Here is a 21,867-nt window from a genome sequence, read left to right as displayed (position 1 = left end):
CTGTGTGTATGTAACAGAATGTTACTGGGGTAGTGACTGAAGTTTTAATCCTTCTATACTATAAAACAAAACAAAAGTATGGGATAGTGTTGACGGATCTTAGGCCCGGTTCAAGCCATGAATCCACTGTATTCCTGTGCTATTCACATGCAATCATTTGAATGGACTGAAATCACACCCGACTGCACTGAAAGTAGTGCATGTACTACTTTTTAAGATGCATGGAAACCTGATCGCATGGTACTACTGTATGGAACGTGAGTTTTCTGGCACTGCTTTCTGGTGTGAACTGGCCTTAGTGGTTGTCTGGAGCAGAACTGAAATAACACAGATAATCAATGAGAACACACCGGACTTATTTTTAAATAGTTTTCAGACTTTATTTTGTGGTGAGTGGACAAAAGACAAGTAATAAAGTTAGTAATGGTTATAACATGCTGTACTGTATACTGTGCACTGTACTCCAAGACCCCTAACAGCAGATCACAGCAGGATCACTACCCTAGAATTGTGATGTATTGACAGACATAAATTAAAATGTAAAAACAGACAAACAATCATTTTGTACATTTTGGATATAAATGCTAGTAAACCAGGAAAAAAATACAATAAACAGAAACTGAATGTAATTGTACACAAAATGAACTGTGTCAGATAAATGAATGGTCATATGGCAGGATAAAAACACAGGATGGGATTATTTTATTGTCTTTTACAGCTTCAGTGGTCAACATAATTTTCACAAGTGTAAACCATAAGACCCTCTATTGACCACTGTTTGTTTTGCTGCCAAGCTGACCACCATTCTCCCGTGGCTTTTTTATGTATTCCCTATCTATTGCAGCCAGGAAGAAATTGGTGGCTTTGTAATCCTGATTAAAGACACTGTAGGTGCAGGAAGTCCGGTCACCTGTATGAACTTTGGGAGCAGGGTCCAAAACGAAAAACATATGATCCCTCAAACATAGTAACTCTCAATAGCTGCTTGCCACACTGCTCTGTTCCCCCAAATTGTAAAAATTCTATTGCATGATCACCCAAAGCTAAAACGATGTCATATGTATCATCAAAGGGCATCACGTGGTTACTGATCAGAGACACCTGGTATGGTGGTCTTCTGTTTTTGTTCACTGGCACACCTTGAATAAGGTACTCTAAGCCCTTGGTAATACACAACTCAATCCACCCACCCCTCTCATCCTAAGCTAAAGTGAACTGTCCTCACTAGGACACACGCTACTAGCTCCATACACAATCAATTCCACTTGTATGCACCTCTTACAGCCAGTAGATGGTGGCTTATGGTTCATTTTGTAATGCCCTTTATACCTGTAGTCAGAGAAGCCCCCTTAAATACTTTTGGTCTGGTATGTACACAAATAGCACCAACAAAAATTTTCCACAGTTTTTTTCTTTATTATGTAACCAATGAAAAAAATGGGCTCAGTTACCAATGGCAATGATACAGGATAACTTGAACTGCCATTGGTCTCCAAAATGTAGGAAAAATCCACAGAGACACATAGATAAATTGCCGCTGAAAGGGTTTGAAGGGAGTTGATTGGCCACTCCAGCCCATCCAAATTCTGTTGAAAAGAGATTTATAGAATATCATAAGAAATGATAATGAATGCAGAAGTGTGCAGCTTCTGTTCTCCGGTAATGTTGATGAGTTGTGCATACAAGAGGAATTTACTGCATATAAATATATATATATATTTTCAGAATGGATCATGTGGTAGAATTACAGACAAGCCAGGGAGAAGGATCGGGCACACACACTCACACAAGTATAAGAATATTATTTTATCCCTCAACTGATACACAACTAACTGGTGTTAAAGGGGGTATTTACAGCAAAATTTCCAGTTCATCAGATACAAAACAATATCTTCATTCAATTAGATTCAAATCCTGTTTCTGAGATTGAAGTAAACAGTTCATTCTGCTTCTTCTTTAACATAAGAGTATAATTCTGCAAATACTAACAGATGTATGATGTGGAATCATGAGCGCCACTGATTTGTACTTAACATCAAAAAGGAATAAATAAAAGCATTGTGGGAGGTAAGTGGAACACATAGTTTACCCTGAACTCTGCACTACATCTAGAGAAAAGCCACAACTCTACTCATTTCTATGGGGCTGACAATATACATTCAATCAATCTGCTGGAAGTGTGAGACAATAGGTGCACAATGCTTCAGAACTCCTGATCTAGCAAAAGGTGGCCGCAGGTAAATGTACACTATGGTGGTGTACTTGCCTCCTACTATGGCTTTATTTAACAATTCATGGAGTAGTTCTTTAAAAAGTACTTGTCATACTTTCATCAATGCACTTTCTAGATTCATAGGGGGAATTTATTAAATCTGGAGCAAGTGTAAATGGTAACCAATGACTTCACAGATATTTCTTTCAAATCACGTTCTTCCTTTGTGTTTGTATAGTTCCTGCTATGTGCTCATAGAAAAGAGTCCCAAGAGACAGTGTAGCCTATGAGGAAGGAGTATTAAGACTCCGGAAGTAAAACCAGCATTTTTAAGCATTAACCAAAATATGACAGTTTTCTAAAACTTAAAAAAAAAAACAAAAAAAACATACAATCATTCTGAAAAATTAAATATATTTTTGTATCATTTGTTTAACCCAACTTTAGCACTTCTTGGAAAGCAAACAATGTGGGTTATTTAGTGTAATGTGATGCACTGTGTATTTAATTGAATATCTCAATTGTATGGTCCTCCAAACTGGAAACTTTTTTTTAAGTCGCTTTGGAATTTATACAGTAAGAATTTTTAGCTGATTATTGCTTTCAGTCAGATTGTGGTTTTTTAACTAAAAAACAAATTTCTTTTTATCCCTTCCAAAAAATAATCGATTTCTGTGCCAGGTCTTGTGTAAAATTGGCCACACAATTATGCATTGAATGGCGCCGCAACACACCTTGCAAGTGTACCTCAGCGTACATGTACTGCAAAGCACAGATAGAAACCACCAATGTGTTGTGCGGCACTGAAGGAAAATGTGCCTGGCTGATTTTTCCTGCATTGTAGTCAGTTGGCAGCACATTTAAAATAAAAGTTACCCTAATGCAACATTTCTTAACACATGAAATTATGCACTTTAAACGTGCATGCAGCAACACACCGCAACATTGTATGGTCTAAGGCCTCTTTCACACGGATGATCCGTATGTCCGTTTTTCATCCATCCGTTTTCGGATGAAAAACGGACATACAGTCATCCCTATGGAGCGTCGGATGTCAGCGGTGACATGTCCGCTGACATCCGACCCCGCTCCGATCCGAAAAGTGTAACGGAGGAAAAACCTACTTTTCCCTCCGTTTTCGGATCGGATCGGATGACGACGGACACTACGGACCGTCATCATCCGATCCCCCCATAGGGGAGAGCGGCGCTCTGACAGGTGCATCGCTGCACAGCGTGCAGCGATGCACCTGTCATCTTCCTGCTCAGCGGGGATCGGCGGAGCGATCCCCGCTGAGCCAGCGTGTGTTCACGGGGCGGATCATGACTGATCTGCCCCGTGTGAAAGAGGCCTAAATGATGTTTTAAAAGCAACTGCTTGCGTATACCTGTACACACAGCATGTTACTGTTAAAGTGGTTGTAAAGGCAGAATATTTTTTATCTTAATGCATTCATTGCATAAAGATAAAAAGCCTTCTGTGTGCAGCAGCTCCCCCTCAGCCCCCCTAATACTTACCTGAGCCCATCTCGATCCAGCAATGTTACAGCAGAGCTTCGCTGCCCATGACTCTCTCTCTTCATTGGCTGCGACAGCAGCAAAGCGCCACTGGCTCCTGCTGCTGTCAATCAAAGCCAGTGAGCCAATGAGGAGAGAGAGAGGGGGACGGGCCGCGGCTCCATGTCTGAATGGACACATGGAGCTGCGGATCAGCTTGGATGCCCGCATAAGAAGCTGCTTATGCGGGCATCCAACAGGAGGGAGGAGCCAGGAAAGCCGAAGTGGGACCCAAGAAGAGGAGGATCTGGGCTGCTTTGTGCAAAACCACTACACAGAATAGGTAACCAAGGTTTTAGTATCACTTTAAGAGATCTCTGTGTTCTGCTTATGACAAAGTGAAATGTGAGTAGTTGCTCTGGGCACCTAGAACTTCTAAAGAACCATTCTGGAAGGCATTGTCTGTTTCATTGTTCTATACTGGCCATAGATGGCCCCAATTGTGTCTAAATGCTGCTTAATCAGCTGAAACGTTAACCCTGTCGGCCACTCAACTCAACAAATTTTGATCTGACAATCTAAGCAGCCTGGCAGAAAATTATCTGCTGAAGCCAATCAGCTGCAGTAACTTCTGATAGCTATGGGAGCACCTGCTGTAAGAATACAGTAGCTGGCAGAAGAGATTCCTCCACCCACGCTGTTTAGGGCTGAACAAGAGAAATCCTGATGTGTATGGCTTGTCCCGTAGCTATTCATCCTGCAGCTATCTATTACATCAGTCTTAAATAATGTTCAATAATAATACAAAAGCTCTACAGACATTTTTGTAAGCTGTTTACTCAAAGGGGTTGAAAAGATTTCTTCCTTAATTAACAAATGCCACTGTATCTAAGCCTCTTGTTGGCGAGTACTGAAACTATATCTGTCCCAGTAGGTCTAGTTAAAAAAGCTACTGTGTTTCAATCACCAATGATACATTCAACCATCCAGAACCTTTCTAATGGCCACTAGATGTGAGTTGGTTAGAGATAAGGGTTAAACAAATGCTTCCAAAAAAGAAAAGACAGTGTATGTCAAACAACTAAAAACCAATAAAAAAAAAAATAATCTCCTCCAGCATTTTATTAAAACCCTGTCCTAGAAGGGATTATACCATTCCTTAGCACTATACTACTGAGTAAGCCAAGGAAACTTCTACACAAATTCATGGGGCTTTATAAAAAAAGCCACCTTCCAGGGTTAATGTACAAGTGGATTTGGAGGATTGAAAAGTTGCCCTCCACCCCCTCCCCCCCAATTGGTTTTGGCCACTACAAGTACAACAGGGGTTGTTCTAAGTCAAACCCACGAAAAAGAAATAAAAATGAAAAAAAAAAGGAATGTATGACTGGACGTTTATTTTGTAGACACCCCTATGGGGGCAGAATGATATGGAAGAGGTATAGGGATGCTCGTGGGCAAGGGAATTTCTTGCAAAACAGAACATGATTCTAACAAGAAGGCCACATTATTACCACAGAGACTCCTTATCTCCTCTTCTTTCCTTACGATAATATTTTGTCTTGGGAATGCAAAGCAGCCAGCGGTGGGGACATCATCCAACCCATAACAAAGGTATCCCTCACTGTTGAGTGGGTACAGCTGAAGCAGCATCACATCACACATCTCAAAACGCATGCACTCATACACACCAAAGGCAAAATGCTGCAACCATCATCACGGGTTTAGCAGAGATTCAGCTAACCCAATTATTAAAGTAATTTAGCTCTTCAATATAAAATATCTTATATATCCCCCAGTAATCCCTGATTTAACTTGAATAAGGCCCTTGTGAGGTAAACCAGTTCTCACATATTACCTGCAAGTTTGTCTAACCTCTCCATTATGTAACCACTGTGCCCCCCCCCCCATCGGATTTTGGTCTGGTTGCAGTATTTGAACTCATTCACACAGATACAGACACTGCCTTCTCCTTCCTCCCCCCACACACAAAATATAAAAAGCAATAAGTTTACAAAAATAGAAAATAATTACAGCAGTGAATGGGTGGGGAGAGGAGGGAAAGGGGGTAGGCTAGAAAGGAGGAAGGTAAGTAAGTCTCCGGATTATTTGGCTGAGCAGTATAATATAGGGGGACTATTCTCTGCATCTTCCACAAGGTGTAGCTCCTTCCGGTCAATGAGAACATCCTTCATGCACCCAATGAAGCCAGTGCTATACGCTTTGGGTAGCTTGTAGGAGACACTCAGCTTCTCTACACCACCTGTATATGGAGAAGGAGAATGATATATATTAGACAATGGACTGAGCCGCAGAATTATAAAGTATACATTTCCCATTAAATCACATAATGCTACAACTAACTGGCAGCCATCTTGCGCACTGAGCAGAGCCATACATTTGTTTCTCAACTAGGTACAGCATACCACAAGGTCCTTTGCCTTTAAAGGATAAGTTTACTTTTGGGAATATGTTCCAACTGTTTTTAGGGTGGAGCCATTGCCCATCCCTGTGAAGGCAGTAAGAGGAGAAGTTCCCCCATACTAGCTGTCACTTTTTGAAATCAGCGCGGCTGTGCAGGGCTCCGCCCACATGGCCATGTCATTCATTCATACAGCTGTGTGTGAATGAACCACAAGCCCTGCCATCCTTTGTGGCTGTTGGTTTGTAGTTCTCAATGAACGACCACGGCGCTGTGGAGCGCCGCAGTAGTTCATTGATTCTTCCTGTCAGTGTATCTGCTTGCCCATATGGGATATGGGGCACACAAAAAGATCTGCAGGAGATCTGCTGATCGCTGGTGCAATGCTTTACAGGCTCCAAAAAAAGAAATAAATGCACATTTGTTTACCTGCAAAAAAAGTGCCTTTATTTTTATATATATATATATATATATATATATATATATATATATATATATATATATATATATATATATATATATATATATATATATATATACACACACACACACATACACACAATATATATACGGTATATATATTTATTATATAAAAATACACACTATCTCTCAAAAATGAGTACACCCCTCACATTTTTGTAAATATTTTATTATATCTTTTCATGTGACAACACTGAAGAAATTACTTTGCTACAATGTAAAGTAGTGAGTGCACAGCTTGTACAACAGTGTCAATTTGCTGTCACCTTAAAATAACTCAACACAGCCATTAATGTCTAAACCGCTGGCAACAAAAGTGCCAATATTTTGTGTGGCCACCATTATTTTCCAGCTCTGCCTTAACCCTCTTGGGCATGGAGTTCACCAGAGCTTCACAGGTTGCCACTGGTGTCCTCTTCCAAACCTCCATGATGACATCATGAAGCTGGTGAATGTTAGAGACCTTGCGCTTCTCCACCTTTCGTGTTGCCCCACAGATGCTCAATAGGGTTTAGGTCTGGAGACATGCTTGGCCAGTCCATCACCTTTACCCTCAGCTTCTTTAGCAAGGCAGTGGTCATCTTGGAGGTGTGTTTGGGGTCGTTATCATATTGGAATACTGCCCTGCAGCCCAGTCTCTGGAGGTAGGGGATCATGCTCTGCTTCAGTATGTCACAGTACATGTTGGCATTCATGATTCCATTACTGGACTGTAGCTCCCCAGTGCCGGCAACACTTATGCAGCCCCAGACCATGACACTCCCACCACCATGCTTGACTGTAAGCAAGACAGACTTGTCTTTGTACTCCTCACCTGGTTGACGCCACACACATTTGATATCATCTGAACCAAATACGTTTATCTTGGTCTCATCAGACCACAGGACATGGTTCCAGTAATCAATGTCATTAGTCTGCTTGTCTTCAGCAAACTGTTTTGAAAGCTTTCTTGTGCATCATCTTTAGAAGAGGCTTCCTTCTGGGATGACAGCCATGCAGACCATTTTGATGCAGTGTGCGGCGTATGATCTGAGCACTGACAGGCTGACCCCCCACCCCTTCAACCTCTGCAGCAATGCTGGCAGCACTCATAGGTCTATTTTCCAAAGACAACATCTGGATATGATGCTGAGCATGTGCACTCAACTTCTTTGGTCGACCATGGCGAGGCCTGTTCTGAGTGGAAACTGTCCTGTTAAACCGCTGTATGTCTTGGCCACTGTGCTGCAGCTCAGTTTCAGGGTCTTGGGAATCTTCTTATAGCCTAGGCCATCTTTATGTACAGCAATTTTTTTTTTTTTTTCCAGATCCTCAGAGTTCTTTGCCATGTTGATCTTCTACTACTTGAATAGAAGATCTTCTACTACTTGAGAGTGAGAGTGATAACACCAAATTTAACACACCTGCTCCCCATTCACACCTGAAAACTTGGACATTGGGAGGGAAAATGGATAATTGGGCCCAATTTTGACATTTTCACTTAGAGGTGTACTCATATTTGTTGCCAGCGGTGTAGACAATGGTTGTGTGTTGAGTTATTTTGAGGGGACGGCTAAGTTACACTGTTATACAAGCTATACATTCACTACTATACATTGTAGCAAAGTATAATTTCTTCAGTGTTATCACATGAAAAGATATAATAAAATATGGTGTGGTGTACCCACTTTTGCGAGATACTGTGTGTGTGTGTGTATATATATATTTTACAAAGAATAGTGCAGCGCTAAATATCACAATTAATACATCTCCTCATCCAATAAATCAATACATGAAAAATATAGTTATTGCAAAGGAAAAATCATTAAAAGTTCATATGGAAATCAGGATTCCAAAAAGTGACAATGTGCATTAATGAAGACTGAAAATCGCTGCTAGAAGTGTGACCTCCACCATAAGACACTCTTTGCCGCTCACCTCAATGATAGGACCCCTGAGTCAACAAAGAGTCAAAAAGGCTTTCCCTTACGGTCAAAATCCTGGAGAGTAGCGATAAACCTCTTCAGAGTGCAAAGCACATGGATCACCACATCAGCTCATATACAGGGGATCACAGCATAAGATCATCAGTGTCCCAATATCCCGATTATATGCAAATAAACAGGAAATATCTAGTGCTCTCTGCTGGCATGTATTTAATATGATAGAAAGGAAGAAGTACACTTACATACAAGGCACTTCCATTAAGTGCCAGCAAAAAAGCATTCTGTCACATAAAACCACATGGAGTCAGCATGAGGAGATGGCCACGGGTGACGTCTATCCCTCTCGCACACGTATCGTCCCAAGGAGCAGGACTTCATCACCGTATCACTGGCACTTAATGGAAGTGCCTTTTATTTAAGTGTAATACTTCTTTTTTAAGTGCCAGCGATACGCTGATTAAGTCCTGCTCCTTTGGGACGATACGTGTGCGAGAGGGATAGACGTCACCCGTGGCCGTCTCCTCATGCTGACTCCATGTGTTTTTTTGTGACAGAACGCTTTTTTGCTGGCACTTAATGGAAGTGCCTTGTATGTAGGTGTGATTCTTCCTTTTTATCACATTAAATACATGCCAGCAGAGAGCACTCTGTAATTGTGATATTTAGCGCTGCTCTATTCTTTGTACTATTATTGCCTGGCATTTTTTTGTAAATTTGCCTTGAGTGTTCAGCAGCTGTTTATATTTTAAGTAATGTTTTGCACTGGTATAATTTTATTCCATTAAAATTTTATATATATATATATATATATATATATATATATATATATATATATATATATATATATATATATATATATTCATTGAGATTGTCAGGTGAGTTTCACCCAAGTGCTCTAGGCAAAGAGGGTTATATAGGGCATATATACAGTACATGCTCATAGACTCCCCACTGCTTTCCTATTCTGTTTGTGCTGTGTGCCCTCAGTGACATTAACTGGTACAGCTTCAGATAAATGCCAGCTGTGGGCTGGGGGTCGTAGGGCCTGCTCTCAAACACTGAAATTAGAAATGCATGGAACAAAGTATTATTTGCACATATGTTCATACTAGTTTTCTTCCACTTTAAACATTTCGGTAGCTTTCTTTAAATAGGATGTGGGACATCATGACCAATTCCACAACAGGTTTAGAGATACTGACTGCTGGGTTACACACCTGTACTGTTTAGAGGAGATACACACATCTAGTCAGATTGAATTCCTCTTGACATGATCTCTATCTGTGGAACTGGTGAGACTGGAAAGTCCCGTATCCCTAAACGTCTAAGTATGGCAGACATCACTCAATCCTGTCCTGACTTGACAGAACACGAGTACGTTGGTATACTGAGTAAACCTGGAAGGTATTAGCTATCACGCTGGTGACAGCTTATATCCTACAACAGAAGCACTGCAATCTACAAATTCCATAATGATACAGCAGTATTTTATCCTACTGATTTTCAGTCTACAAAAATACTATTTATAATTAAAATTTACAGGCAATATCAGTCTTACATTCTCTGCAACACACATCTGTAATTTGTTAATGAGTAAATTAAATGTGGAATTTATTTTATTTAGAGTATTAAGATTTTGCATTATTGTGTTCCTGTTGTTATTCCTTCTATATATTACTACTTTTTAAATAAATGTTTTAATACGTTCTTGTCACTATACTGAAAAAACTTAAACAAGGGCAGCCTATAAAAAAGTAACAAATCAACAGTTACCTGTCCATCAGCTGGCACTGTGGTTCCTTCTGCTGGCTACTACATCACTACCGGACAGAACCTAGTAGTGACATAGAAAATAGTAGTAGGAACCACAGTGCAAGTTGGAGGACATGTTATCTGAAACACCTGGAAGTGTCAGACAGCAACAGTGTTGGTATCTCTAGAAGAAAAAGAAGCCTTGACTCCACACACCAGCCAGGTGACCTCTTATTTTACAGCCTGTTCAGGGTTCATGTTTTGTGACATGAATGCATTAAAGTATTATTGTAATGAGTTTACTGTATTTATATCCAACACTCATTTTCTATAGTTTAGTGCGCTTATTGGTAATAACTGATCACTCTGAATTCTGTTTTAGGCTGACCATATTTTTGTTCTGTACTGATCACTTTATTATTAATTTAATTGAGTTACAAGTAGAGTTGGCTGGTCAAGAATGACTGAATCTGTTAATAGAGAAGTATGGGTATCGGTGGATGCAGCATCGATCACGCAACATTTCTAAGACCAAGAACTGAGCAATCAAAGACCACTGATCACTCAGCTCTTGGTCTTCAGGCTGCAGAGAGCTGGTGACTGTCAGTCACTGACTCTCTGCTTAGCCCCTCCAGCACTGACTAGAGCGCTAGGCTGTGCGGGGCGGGGAGTGGCTGGATCAGGGTTTCAGCGGCTTGCTGAAAGGCTGAACCAGTTGCCAGTCCAGGCATCTGGGTGGATCCCGACCATATGTTAGGATCTTTTTCAGAGCCTGGACCAGCTCAGTGACGTCAGCCAACAGTGGACTTTCGCCCTCTGTTGGCTGAAAACAGGTCACAGTGCAGAACAAACTGCACTCCTGTGATCCATAGAAGTATAGTCAAAAAAGCTTTGGCTATACTTCTTCTTTAAATAAAATGACAGTTCTGGGACAGTTTTATGTAAGAATTTGATCTTCAAACAATAAAAAAAAAAAAAAAAACACAAAAAAAGTGTTAACTAATTTAGTTTTATGTAAATGATTGTAAATATACAGTATTTTTTAATGGGACATCTTCCATATTTCCTAACTCTGTTTCCATACAACTTGGGGTGGGGTGCACTCTCTACTTCAGCGTAGTGTATACATATTGTCCTGCTCAGACCACCTGACATTCTATGTGGCCTATCCTGGAATGTCAGGTTTCTCAGCAAGGATGTGGATTAAAAAGCCTGATAAACAAATAGCAACAAAGGGGGAATCTACAAGTTTACTTTAAAAATATAGTCATTCAAATAAGGAACCGCTAACCTTAAGAAATGTGAAGGTCACATAAAATACTGTATGTTTATGAATGAAAATGAATACTAACACATAAGATAGTTGTGAATTTTCTCATTGCAATTATACAAAATGACTTACCCAGCCACAAGGCTCCATCAGTATCTAGATGTTTGGACCCAAACGGAGATGAACCAAAAACTGGTGCCTCATTACCAACTTGTAGGATGCCATCTCTGTTATTCCTAGAAGAGAGAGTTAAGAAAAAATTAGTAGAAGACCTTCCCCTTTTTAAAATCATAATAGAGAAATAATTTTTCCTCCCAAATTCTGCACAACCCTGAGTCTAAATATATAGCAAACCACACATTTGCCTTGGACAGTGCTACTCGAAGGTGGTATAATTTAACAACATTCTCTTTTTATTCCTGCTGCCATTAAATCCGTATAAAAGGGAGTGAGCTTATATGGTGCATAAAGTATATGTTTATATTTGATACAGAAAAAACTAATAAAGAAATTGAAATAAAAAAAAATATATGGTGTATAGAGTAGACCCAAACAAAGTGAAGATTTGCTAAAATATATGGTGTATAGAGTAGACCCAAACAAAGTGAAGATTTGCTATGGTGTAGGGAATATCTAAGAATGTTAATTGTGTTTAGGCAACACCCTGAAAAATCTAACCTTGTTCTTGAATTTCTCCAAAAAAATAAAATAAAATAAAATATTATATATATATATATATATATATATATATATATATATATATATATATATATATATATATATATATATACACAGTTGTGTGAAAAAGTATTTGCCCCTTTCTGATTTTTTATTTTTTTTGCATATTTGTCACACTTAAATGACTCAGATCATCAAAAAATTTTATTACCACACAAAGATAACCGAGTAAATACAAAATGCAGTTTTTAAGTGATGTTTTCATTTATTAAGGCAAAAAAGCTGTCCAAACCTGCCTGGCTTTATGTAAAAAAGTAATTGCCCCCTAAACCCTTGGTGGCAACAACGGCAATCAAACATTTGCGATGACTGGAAATGAGTCTTTCACATTGCTGTGGAGCAATTGTTTTAATTCAGCCACATTGGAGGGTTTTCCAGCATGAACAGCCTATGTAAGGTCATGATACAGCATCTCAATTTGATTTAAGTCTGGGTTTTGACTAGACCACTCCAAAACCTAAATTTTGCTTTGTTTGATCCATTTGGAGGTGGACTTGCTGTTGTGTTTCAGATCATCGTCCTGTTGCATAACCCAAGTGCACATGAGCTTGAGGTCACAAACTGATGGCCGGACATTCTCCTTTAGGATTTTCATGTAGAGCTCAGAATTCATTTTTTCATCCATTATGGTAAATTGTCCAGGTCCTGAAGCTGCAAAGCAGCCCCAGACCATCATGCTACCACCACTATGTCTGACTGTTGCAGCGATGTTCTTGTTATGAAATGCTGTATTCGTTTTATGCAAGATGTTACGGGACGCACACCTTCCAAAAAGTTATATTTTTGTCTCATCGGTCCACGGAATATTTGTCTAAAAGTCTTGGGGATAATCAAGATATTTTTTGGTAAATGTGAGATGAGCCTTTGTGTTCTTTTTGGTCAGCAGTGGCTTTGGCCTTGGAACTCTCCCATGGATGCCATTTTTGCCTAGTCTCTTTCTTATTGTTGAATCATGAACACTGATCTTACCCGAGGCAAGTGAGGCCTGCAGTTCTTTAGATGTTGTTCTGGGTTCTTTTATGACCTCCTGGATGAGTCTTCGTCATGCTCTTGGAGTAATTTTTGTAGGCCGGCCACTCTTCGAGATATTTTAGAACAGTGGTGAACCTTTCCATTTGTGGATAATGGCTCTCCCCGTGGTTCACTGGAGTTCCAAAGCCAACTTTGAAACCCTTCCTAGACTGATACATGTTTAGTTCTAATCTGCTCTTGATTTTTTTTAGATTGTGGCATGATGTGTGGCTTTTTGTGATCTGTTAGCGTGCTTCACTTTGTCAGATAGCTTCTATTTATGTGATTTCTTGATTCAACAGGTCTGAGAGTAATCAGGCCTGGGTGTGGCAAGTGAAATTTAACTCCGCTTTTCAAAAACTTGTGGTTAATCACAGTTCATTCATGATTCAGCATGGGAGGGAGCAATTACTTTTTCACATAGGGCCAGGCAGGTCTGAACAGCTTTTTACCCTTAATAAATGAAATAATAATTTAAAAACTGCATCTTGGATTTACTTGGGTTATCTTTGTGTAATATTAAAATTTTGTTTGATATTCTGAATCATTTAAGTGTGAGAATATGCAAAAAAAAAAATCAGGAAGGGGGCAAATACTTTTTCACAGCACTGTATATATATATATATATATATATATATATATATATATATATATATATATATATATGTGTACATATATAAAATATACACACAGTGGGAAAAATAATTATTTGATCCCCTGCAGATTTTGTAAGTTTGCCCACTTACAAATAAATGAAGGGTCTATAATTTTTATCATAGGTGTAGTATTTTAAATGATAGAGACAGAATATCAACCAAAAATCCAGAAAAACACGATACAAATGTTATAAATTGAGTTGCAGTTCAGCAGTAAAATAAATAAGTATTTGATCCCCAAGTAAAACATGGCTTAGTACTTGGTGGATAAACCCTTGTTGGCAAGCACAGAGGTAAGACGTTTCTTGTAGTTAGTTACCAGGTTTGCACACATCTCATTTGGGGATTTTGGTCCACTTTTTACAGATCTTCTCTAAATCCTTGGGGTTTCTTGGCTGTCACTTGCAAATTCAAAGTTTCAGCTCCCTTCATACATAGTTACATAGTTAGTAAGGTTGAATAAAGACACCAGTCCATCCAGTTCAAACTGAGTGAGTGTGGGTGCGTGTCTACAATTGTCCCTATCCCTGTACATTGCGTCTCATTAAGATGCTCATCTATTATATTACTATTTATTTAAGGTACCCATATTGTGCTGTCAATTTACACAGCGCTCCACACATAAATCGCACACTCACATCAGTCCCTACCCTCAAGGAGCCCACAATCCAAGGTCCCCAACTCACATTCATATACTAGGGCCAATTTTGGACAGAAGCCAATTAACCTACCAGCATGTCTTTGGAGTGTGGGAGGAAACCAGAGTACCCGGAGGAAACCCATGCAGCCACAGGGAGAACATGCAAACTGGTGGTTGGGATTTGAACCAGCGACCCTTTTTACTGCTAGGCTAGAGTGCTACCCACTACACCACTGTGCCGCCCAACAAGCGGCACAGTGACATACATTTTCTTTAGGATTAAGGCCTGGAGACTGGCTAGGCCACTCTATGACCCTAATGTGCTTCTTCTTGAGCCACTCCTTTGCGGTATGTTTTGGGTCATTGTCATGCTGGAAGACCCATCCATGACCCATCTCAGTGTTCTGGCTGAGGGAAGAAGGTTCTCATCCAAGATTTTACAATACATTACCCCGTCCATTGGCCCTTCAATAAGGGAAAGTCAGCTGGTACCTTTTAGCAGAGAAACAGCCCCAGAGAATAATGTTTCTACCTCCGTGTTTGACTGTAGGGATGGTGTTCTTATGGTCATAGTCAGCATATTTCTTCCCCCAAACACAGCAAATCTAGTTAATGCCAAAGAGCTACATTTTGGACTCATCTGACCACAGCATTTTCTTCCAAACCTTCTCTGAATCATTTAGATGTTCATTGGCAAACTTCAGATGGGCCTGTACATGTGCCTTCTTGAGAAGGGGGACCTTGCGGCGCTGCAGGCTTTCAATTCATGGCGGCATATTGTGTTACCAATGGTTTGTTTGGTGACTGTGGTCTCAACTGCCTTGAGATCATTCACAAGATCTGGGCTGATCCCTTCACTTTTCTCATGATCATCCTTACCCCATGAGGCGAAATCTTGCATGGAGCAATTGATGGTTATTTTTATTTCTTCCATTTGCGAATATTCGCTCCAACAGTTGTCTCCTTCTCATCAAGCTTTTTGCTGATGGTCTTGTAGCCCATACCAGCCTTTTGCAGATCTACAATCTTGTCTCTGACATCCTTTGACAGCTCTTTGGTCTTGCCCATGAAGGTGGGTTTGAATGGAAGAAAGAGATTCTGTGGAAAGGTGTCTATTATACACATAATGAGTTGTCGTTAGGAGCACCTTCTTAAATTGACAGGACTAATCTGAGTACCACATGAGCACATACTGTAGCCAGTCTGTGGGAGCCAGACTTATTGTTGGTTGGTAGGGGATAAAATACTTAGTTTACTCACTGAACTGCAACTCAAGTTATAACATTTGTATTATGTGTTTTTTTTCTGAATTTTTGGTTGATATTCTGTCTGTAAATTAAAATACACCTATGATAATAATTATAGTAATTATATTATATTATTGGTACTTTTGGCAGTGTGGGAAGGTGCCAAGTCTTGTTGGAAAATGAAATCAGCATCTCCATAGTGTTGGCCAGCAGAGGGAAGCATAAAGTGCGCTAGAATTTCCTGGTAGAGGGCTACGCTGACTTTGGACTTGATAAAAGACAGTGGACCAACGCCAGCAGATGACATGGCTCCCCAAACCATCATGGACTGTGGAAAAGTTTCCATTTCATTTGGAAATCAAGGTCCCAGAGTCTGGAGGAAGAGCGGAGATGCACAGAATCCAAGTTATATGAGGTCCAGTGTGAAGTTTTCACAGTCAGTGATGATTTGGGGAGCCATGGCATCTGTTGCCGTTGGTCCACTGTGTTTTATCAAGTCCAAAGTCAGCGCAGAACCTTGTCAAGAACCTTGTCTGTCATACCAGCCCAGTCAATATATGTATTGACTGGGCTGGTATATATATTTTTGATATACTCGTGTAAAGTTGTCCACTTTTCTTTCCCCTATTTACAGTAATCCTGGGGACTGTGCTACTTTAATAACATAGACCAGAAAGCATTGATATTCTGTTCCTGATGACAATTAATCAGAATGAATCAACTGCTTAGAGTGGACAGAGCAATAAATGCAATTTTTAGATTGTGATGTGTTACTGTAGTTTACCCTAAAAAATATAAAGCCCCAATACAAAGGTCACCAGTTGACCATCAGCTTTGTTCTTGCACCAGTCTCATCAAATGCTTCACTAGGGTTAACTTTAGTCCTTTGATTACTACCAATGAAATCTACATCTTACAATGTTTTTATAATTTGTGCAACTGCAGAGTACATTGTGTCCCTAGTAGCCAAGCCCTGGCATCTAAAACATCTAAAGAGCTGAGATCCCCAATGATCCTTCCATGGGCGGCAGCTAGCCAAAAGCATGGCCTGCCAGTCCCCATGGAGAGTCCTGCTGCTCATGGAATGTAGTGTGACTGCAGATCTTACATAGCTTAACTCTACTCCTGCCAAAAAACGTAGGCACTAGTACTTCCATGAAGTTCCCTAGTTCTACTCCAGTGATTAAACATTGTGAGCATCATGGCTGAAGCTCCCTGAAAGAAGAAATATTCAGTTGGTCAAAGTAACCAATTTACGTTCTTATTTTAAAATTAAATAACGGAGAATGAAAACGAGAATGGTAGTTATAGGCAAGTATAACATTTTTTTCTCAGAGACTGGAATAGTCACAATCACTTGAATGCAACAACCACGTCAATAATGTAAACAATACCTGCGCTTGGATCATGTGTAGAGAACAATATCTATTTGTGGAAGGAGTGCTTGTCTTAAAGCGCAGTAAACCACAGCAAAAAAAGAAAAATTGGGCCCCAGGCAGTTTAAGTCATAATATGCTAGTATGCACCACATACTAGCGCAATATGGCAGACTTACCTGAACACAAAGCCCTCCAGTGGCGCGCTGTCACCCATGTAGGCCCTTCCATCTTCACCTGGTCTTCCCTCAGTTCCCTCGGTTCGCGGGCTTCAGCCACATGAATGGCCAAGCTGCAATGACGTCACTCCTGCACATGCACGTGGGAATCATGGCTGAAGCACGGAGTTCTGAATGGACGGCGCGGTCCATTCAGAGCCCAGTGCGCATGCGCCAGGGATGCCACCGGCCGCTTTTAAAGTAAATATATCCTAAATGGTGCATGTTTAGGAGATATTTACTGTATCTATAAGTAAGCCTTATTCTAGGCTTACCTGTAGGTCAAAATCAACAAATGGAGTTTACTCCCACTTTAAAGGAAATCCCCACAACATTAGGAGTCTGTTTTGAGGTAGATAGAGCCACCTCAGTGTGAACAAAACCTGGGACTGGAAATTTCTCCAGCATTCCCCTTTCCTCACTGTTTTAATCAGCTGTTTAAACTGCTGACCTGTGAATTCTTTAAACAACAACATGCAGAGATGATTGTTAAAAAAATGTAACACCAGGACTGCAACAAGGTATCATTTTATATTTTGCATTTAACTTACACCCAAAACAAAATTGAGTCCTGCAAAGTTCTCATTATCAACCCTTGTGGAAAGAACTGGCTGTTCTTAAAGAATACTGCAACTGTACACCATACTGGAACTATGGAGGTATCAAGTCAAGTTCTTTTTCCCCACCCAGATAAAATGTACTTTATTGCTGCCTGTGTTATTAATGATTGCAGCAACTTTAAACCTGACTGGCAAGATGGGGATCTATTTATACATTTTTTTTCATGCAAGATTTATATACCTTTTACCAAAGAGCACACATTTTTTAAAATTTAATTTAACTGGAAAAATGTGTGAATCCTGCGTTAAAGTTGGGTGAATCTTTTTATGTAAAAATATTTATAAATAGACGCCTTAGTGTTTGTTGCACGGGTCTCTGTAGTAGCAATGAAGATAGAATGGTCTATTGGAATGCCCTGGAATCCGCAGCAGGCAAGCTTCAGCACGCCTATGTTAGCTTTCCCGCCCGCTCACCATTCTACAGATGCCTTGCTCTATTCTTATCCCAGGGGGCACTGAAGGGCACAAAGGACTGATGGATAATCCTACGCAGATGCTAACTTCTCTTGAAGGTAACGCATCCTTGCCCATGCCAACCTTGATTACAAAACTGTAATGGGAGTTCACCAGAAAACAAATTGTGCCATCTTCAGTCTTTCAAACATGGAGTATTCTTGTTTTTACTATATTTAGTAAATATCCACAGTGAGGCAGACACTTTTACAAGCTGGGCAGCTATTTTCCTGGCATTAGGCTTTGCGTATCGAAAGTGGAGATTATAAACAATAATGATGGGCCACTGTTCTCCCTTGGATTTTTATTTTTTTAACCTGTCCTAGACAAATAGTAGCTTGAATCATGAACAATACAGACAACTTAGTTTTGGTAATTAAAACTACCGTATTTGAAAAGACAACATTTAATTTTGGGGTACACTATTCTGTAAAATGGTGGGTTGGTAAAGCAGGTAGCTCATTTTTTTAAAAGGGGTTTTTTGGCCAGGTGATCTCAAGCCCCATTCCTTACACCATTCACCTCTGCCAACAATGGCTATGGCTACTATAGGGAAGATCATTTGTGGAAGAGAATGTTCATGCTCCTACTGGCACAGCTAGGAATGGGGATCCAGTTATCAGAACCAACCAACATCCCACCTTAGAGAGGGAAACAATAAAAATGCCAATATTTTTATACGTATCAGACACCTGGGGTTGGTTTACTAAAAGTGGAGAGTGCAAAATTTGGTGCAGTTCTGCATACAAACCAATCCCCTTGCAGTTTTTTTTTTGTCAAAGCTTAATTGAAAAAACTGAAAGGTACCAGCATTGAGTGTCTTATATTTATATATATTTACAGTTATTTTCCACTGTTTATGAAAAATTCCTCGGGTATACTCAGGGATATACTAAGGAGAAATAGCTGTTATTCTGCCCAGCCTACATGTCCCATGCTTTGAGCTATAGCTTTCTTGGTGACAGAGGTTATTAGGAATGTGTGAATTGGCATACGATAACAATGTTATCTCCAGAAACAAATATCATGACAACCAGTCGCAAGTTTGATCCTCATTAATTTGTAAGATTTTTTTTTTAACCTTAATTGTTAATTATAAACTCTTCCCCAAACAGCAGAGACCTTTCGCCTATAAATCAACTGCCATAACATTTACCTTAGAGCTTTGATGCGAATCCACTGGTTGGTGTTAACTGGTACCGTAGACCGGAGGATAACTGGTTTAGATCCAAGATCGTACATCATTTGAACATAGCCTCCCACCACAGCAAGGGCAATGTAATCAGAACGTTCTGTGCCTTTTCCACTCCAGAGGATCAGACCCTGAGTGGCTTCAGTCTTGATGCTCAGCTCAAATTCATTGGTCAGCAGTGCCTTCTCACTGTAGAATGTAAACCACGATTGTTAAAATTCATACAACATACACCAGGTATTTAGGCAGGCAGAGTATATTAAGTGTCCTATACTAACAGAACTAGCAGCACTGTGTAATAGCTGATTAACTGTGACAGTGCATCTAAATAGGGTAAAATTGGAAATCCTCTTTACATCACTAATGGACTTCACCATAACACTTTTTTTTTTTTTATTATTATACAAATGCGAAGCTGCTCTTGGGCCATCTTCCCCTAATAACATTAGGGGTTGTGTAACCTTCATCACCATTGTCTTCTTTGTATGTCACAGATCACGATTAGATCCCCCTATTTAATGCTTCTAGAGCCAATACTAAGCCTAATGTTACAAGCGACTAAAGATATTGTTTTGCTAAACCTGCTTTGCAGAATGAATCGCTAAATAGTTTGAAGCCTGTCATTCTAACTTTGGAGGACAGAGCAAACCTTCATTGTATTTTTTCTTTCTAGTATTTTGTCTGCAGCCCCTTTAGGGTTAACCTAATTACACCACTCTGTGAAATGGTGGGTTAGACCATTTAGACAATTTCCCCTGAACCTGCAAATGCTCCCAACTCAGGGCTTATATTTTTTGTACACAAACTTGTTGTGGCAATTGCTATGATACCTGATGAAAGGCTCTGTCCTAAATCATTTAACGTTTTTAAAATACATGTGAAAGTTTTGAGCCAAACAGAGGAATATCGCTGCTTAGCTCACACAGTTCTTCTTTCAGCTGATCTAATCACTAGTTATATGAACCAAGCTGCACTTGGCTATATTTACAGCATCTATGACTTGAAGGTTTTATTTTTATGGTCACTTAATATTTATGATTAAACCGCTGATCCCAGTTTCCACATTTAAGATTTGAAGATATTTTTTCCTTGTAAGAGAATTTTAGTACACATTTAAGCTTTGCGACATGTAAAAAGTATGCATACAGCACAATGACGGTGCATACTAACAACACAGCAACACAACATCACAGACAGCTTGCAAGTTCCACATTTAGTTGCTATGGGGTGTGAAAGGATATATATGTAAAAGGTACTGGCCGAATTCGGATATGTCCAACAACAGCTGCCCGGAAAAGTTCCACAATAGGACATATCAGCACATGGCTGTCTCGGGAAATTAGTGGTGGGTTCTCTTTAGTTAAGTGGCTAATTAAGCTTTCTCACCTGCAAAACTGCCAAATGCAATCAAGCAGATTTTGTAGTATCTTTATGTGTCATGCGGTTTTTGTACATCATATCTTATATGCCATGTTTTCCTCAAATCTACTCTTATGTAGACCGTGGCAGCTTAACTGCTAACTTGCTATGTCTTTTGGAATCAAGGTTTATCATTTGGTAATCAAAAACTTTTCTTTTTTTTTTTTAGCAGACCTGTATGAGTAAATACTGGTCTAAAACCCAAAACTTGGCTGTTATCTTTCTTCAGTCCTAGTGATTGATTCACATTTGATTACTAAGCTGGACAATATTCTCATTAGGAAGCAATGTGTGTTACATAAAGTCTCCTTTTAATGTTAAAGTAGGACGACCCGCTCTTGTAGCCTGATATTAAACTCCAACACACTCATGGCTAGAAAATCTTGTGTGGCAGAGCCAAGTTGTAAAGAGACCGGAGTGGGTGTGTTGGTTTCTGTTAATACAGAAGGACATCTGTGAGAGCAAGGAAATAGTGGGCAGAGTGTAGAATATCTTTACTATATCGGAGTTCCCCTTTCATAAGCTTTTATGCCCAGTTGGCATTAGGGGGTTTCCAGCTGGGTCAAATAAGAAGAGTAGCTGGTATGCTGAGATGTGTCCATGTGTTCTATGGAATGACTAGGCAGAAGAGTAATTCACCACTTGTAGCATGTTAGTGGAATGTCATATGATAATCATGTGACTACAGTCACTTTTTATTGCTCACAACAGAACAATCTTTGTTGGTTGCGCACTATAAA

The 21,867-nt window shown here is 39.8% G+C and overlaps 1 protein-coding gene across 9 annotated transcripts in view; it reads right to left on the bottom strand.

Moving 5' to 3' along the window:
* Positions 1–4,730: 4,730 nt before the first annotated feature.
* AGRN (agrin) overlaps positions 4,731–21,867 on the bottom strand; it is a 658,449-nt gene continuing 641,312 nt past the window's right edge. For all 9 annotated transcript variants that reach the window (XM_073603052.1, XM_073603056.1, XM_073603057.1 and 6 more), the window contains 3 exons: positions 19,673–19,897; positions 11,690–11,793; positions 4,731–5,971 (listed from right to left, as the gene is read on the bottom strand). In XM_073603052.1, the coding sequence (XP_073459153.1) occupies positions 5,814–5,971; positions 11,690–11,793; positions 19,673–19,897 (487 nt within the window). In that variant the 3' untranslated portion in view covers positions 4,731–5,813. The remainder of the gene's footprint in view (positions 5,972–11,689; positions 11,794–19,672; positions 19,898–21,867) is intronic.

This window comes from Aquarana catesbeiana, linkage group LG10 (assembly GCF_042186555.1).
Source record: "Aquarana catesbeiana isolate 2022-GZ linkage group LG10, ASM4218655v1, whole genome shotgun sequence".
NCBI lineage: Eukaryota > Metazoa > Chordata > Amphibia > Anura > Ranidae > Aquarana > Aquarana catesbeiana.
This window is presented reverse-complemented; position numbering and strand designations above follow the sequence as displayed.